The 1839-nt window shown below is 39.6% G+C and overlaps 1 protein-coding gene across 1 annotated transcript; it reads left to right on the forward strand.

Annotated features, from left to right (window-relative positions):
• The first annotated feature begins 616 nt into the window (after nt 1–616).
• Nucleotides 617–1420, forward strand: LOC108379721 (UPF0746 protein DDB_G0281095-like). The gene has a single exon (XM_017636077.1). It carries the CDS (start codon nt 617–619, stop codon nt 1418–1420), a length of 804 nt encoding a protein of 267 aa, XP_017491566.1.
• Nucleotides 1421–1839: the final 419 nt, after the last annotated feature.

Raw genomic sequence — 1839 nt, forward strand, 5'->3', positions numbered from 1 at the left:
TCCCAATATACCTAATTAGTGTCCAGCATGGGAGATCCACGATCCAGCAAGAAAAATGCGTGTCTAGCAGGGAAGTAGGCAAATTTCTATAAGCCCTTAAACCAGTCAGCCCTATGACGGTCGGAAAAAAACTATCGGAAATAATCATCGCCTTTTCCGAAGCACAGTGAATCCACAAAATTATCGTCAATGTTATATACTCCGGAAAGTCTGCGCGCAGTGCTTTAAAAAATGCTGAAGCTCGTGAAAAAGTTGTTCATGATCACTTCAGAAAAATGTGTGAAAGCTCTTCAAAATTTCCTGGTGAAAGCTCAGACGCATGCGAAGCTTTCAAAGATTTCCCTAAAATCTACTTTCTTTCTACATAGATTTATCGAATTTCAAAACTCCCTTCCTAATTTTCCCCCACTGGCATCATTCCACCTAACTGAAGTTTACCCGAATAAAGCACCGAAACGAATTGGACGAATTGTCATCAAATTAAAACTCGAATTATTTGTATTAATGAGTGATTTGCCCAGCCGGCAACGTATACTTTGATTTTCACATTAGCAGCGAATGCCAGAAATAAAGTAATTTATGTTAAAAAAAAATTAAAATTGTAAAATAAAAAATAATGTCAATAAGCTGGAATCTTCAAAATTTAACGCAATTATTCTGGACAATCATTATTGTATTAAATTTGTACGTGGCATTGCTGTTGGTTCGCATGTCAAAAGTTTATCGCGCCGAAAGGAGAATTAAACTACTTGAAACCGCCAACATCAGGGAACAAATCGAGTTTATGCGCAGTCGTCCTGACAAATCCGTTTCTTCGAACTTCTCAAACCGGGGTAGTTTCACTACGCGTAGCCGTTTCTTCGAACAATTCCTCGACTCGGAACCGCCGCAACTCCGTTCATGCATGCGTGTGCGACCGAACTTTCGATCGAATTCTTCGACAACTGCTGCCGATGACGAACCAGATGAACGACGTGACCAACGAGTAATGCAGGAACAACAACAACAACACCTGCATAAACGCCCAAAACAATTGCATATGGAATTGCAGCGAAAGTATGACAATTTCCAAAGACAGCAGCAGCAACAACAACAGTACGAAGAACGGCAATCACACCAAATGAATACTAAAGCAAGAAACCGTTATGAGAACATTTTAAAACATCAACAACTTCAACAGCTAAGAAACCCGAATGCGATTGAGCAAACAAGTTCCGAGGAAGCGCCCCCCTATAATTCCAAACCTGACGATGAGCACACACTCTACATTTCGGATAGTTTTGGGCGTGTCGTGCATGAGATACCCTTTCGAGAGTGTGATTATATGGATGCTCTGCAAGTTGTGCTCGGTGATCAGCGCTGGAAGATTAAGAAAGCGTGGAATGAACGCTCCAAAACAAATATGAGAAGAGTAAATTGAGCGAAAGTTGGAATGAAAAGTAGGAGTATACGAGTACAAATTTTGTATTTTGTAGCAATAATTTTTGCGGTATCTTAAATTATGTCTGCAACTGTATTTATGTCTTTCTTGTGTTTGTGTAGTCTACAACTTGTTTGGGTAATACTTTCGGAAGGTCCATAATAAATGATAAAAGTTCAATTGGATGCAGCTTACGGGGACACCCGAGTGAAGATGGGGGATGTAACCATTATAATATAGACGGTTTTAAATTAGGAACGAATACATTTCACGATAAGAAGATACATGTAGAGGGACCAGCAGACCATATCTTATTTATCATTTGGGAAAAGATATCCCTAGCCAGAAATACATTGCATGAGCTTGATGAACATACAAATAAGTCTTACGATCTAGAGGGAATTTCTTGATCCACGGTG

This window comes from Rhagoletis zephyria, unplaced genomic scaffold, assembly GCF_001687245.7.
Source record: "Rhagoletis zephyria isolate East Lansing unplaced genomic scaffold, Rhagoletis_zephyria_1.1 Rzeph_scaffold_17187, whole genome shotgun sequence".
Lineage (NCBI taxonomy): Eukaryota > Metazoa > Arthropoda > Insecta > Diptera > Tephritidae > Rhagoletis > Rhagoletis zephyria.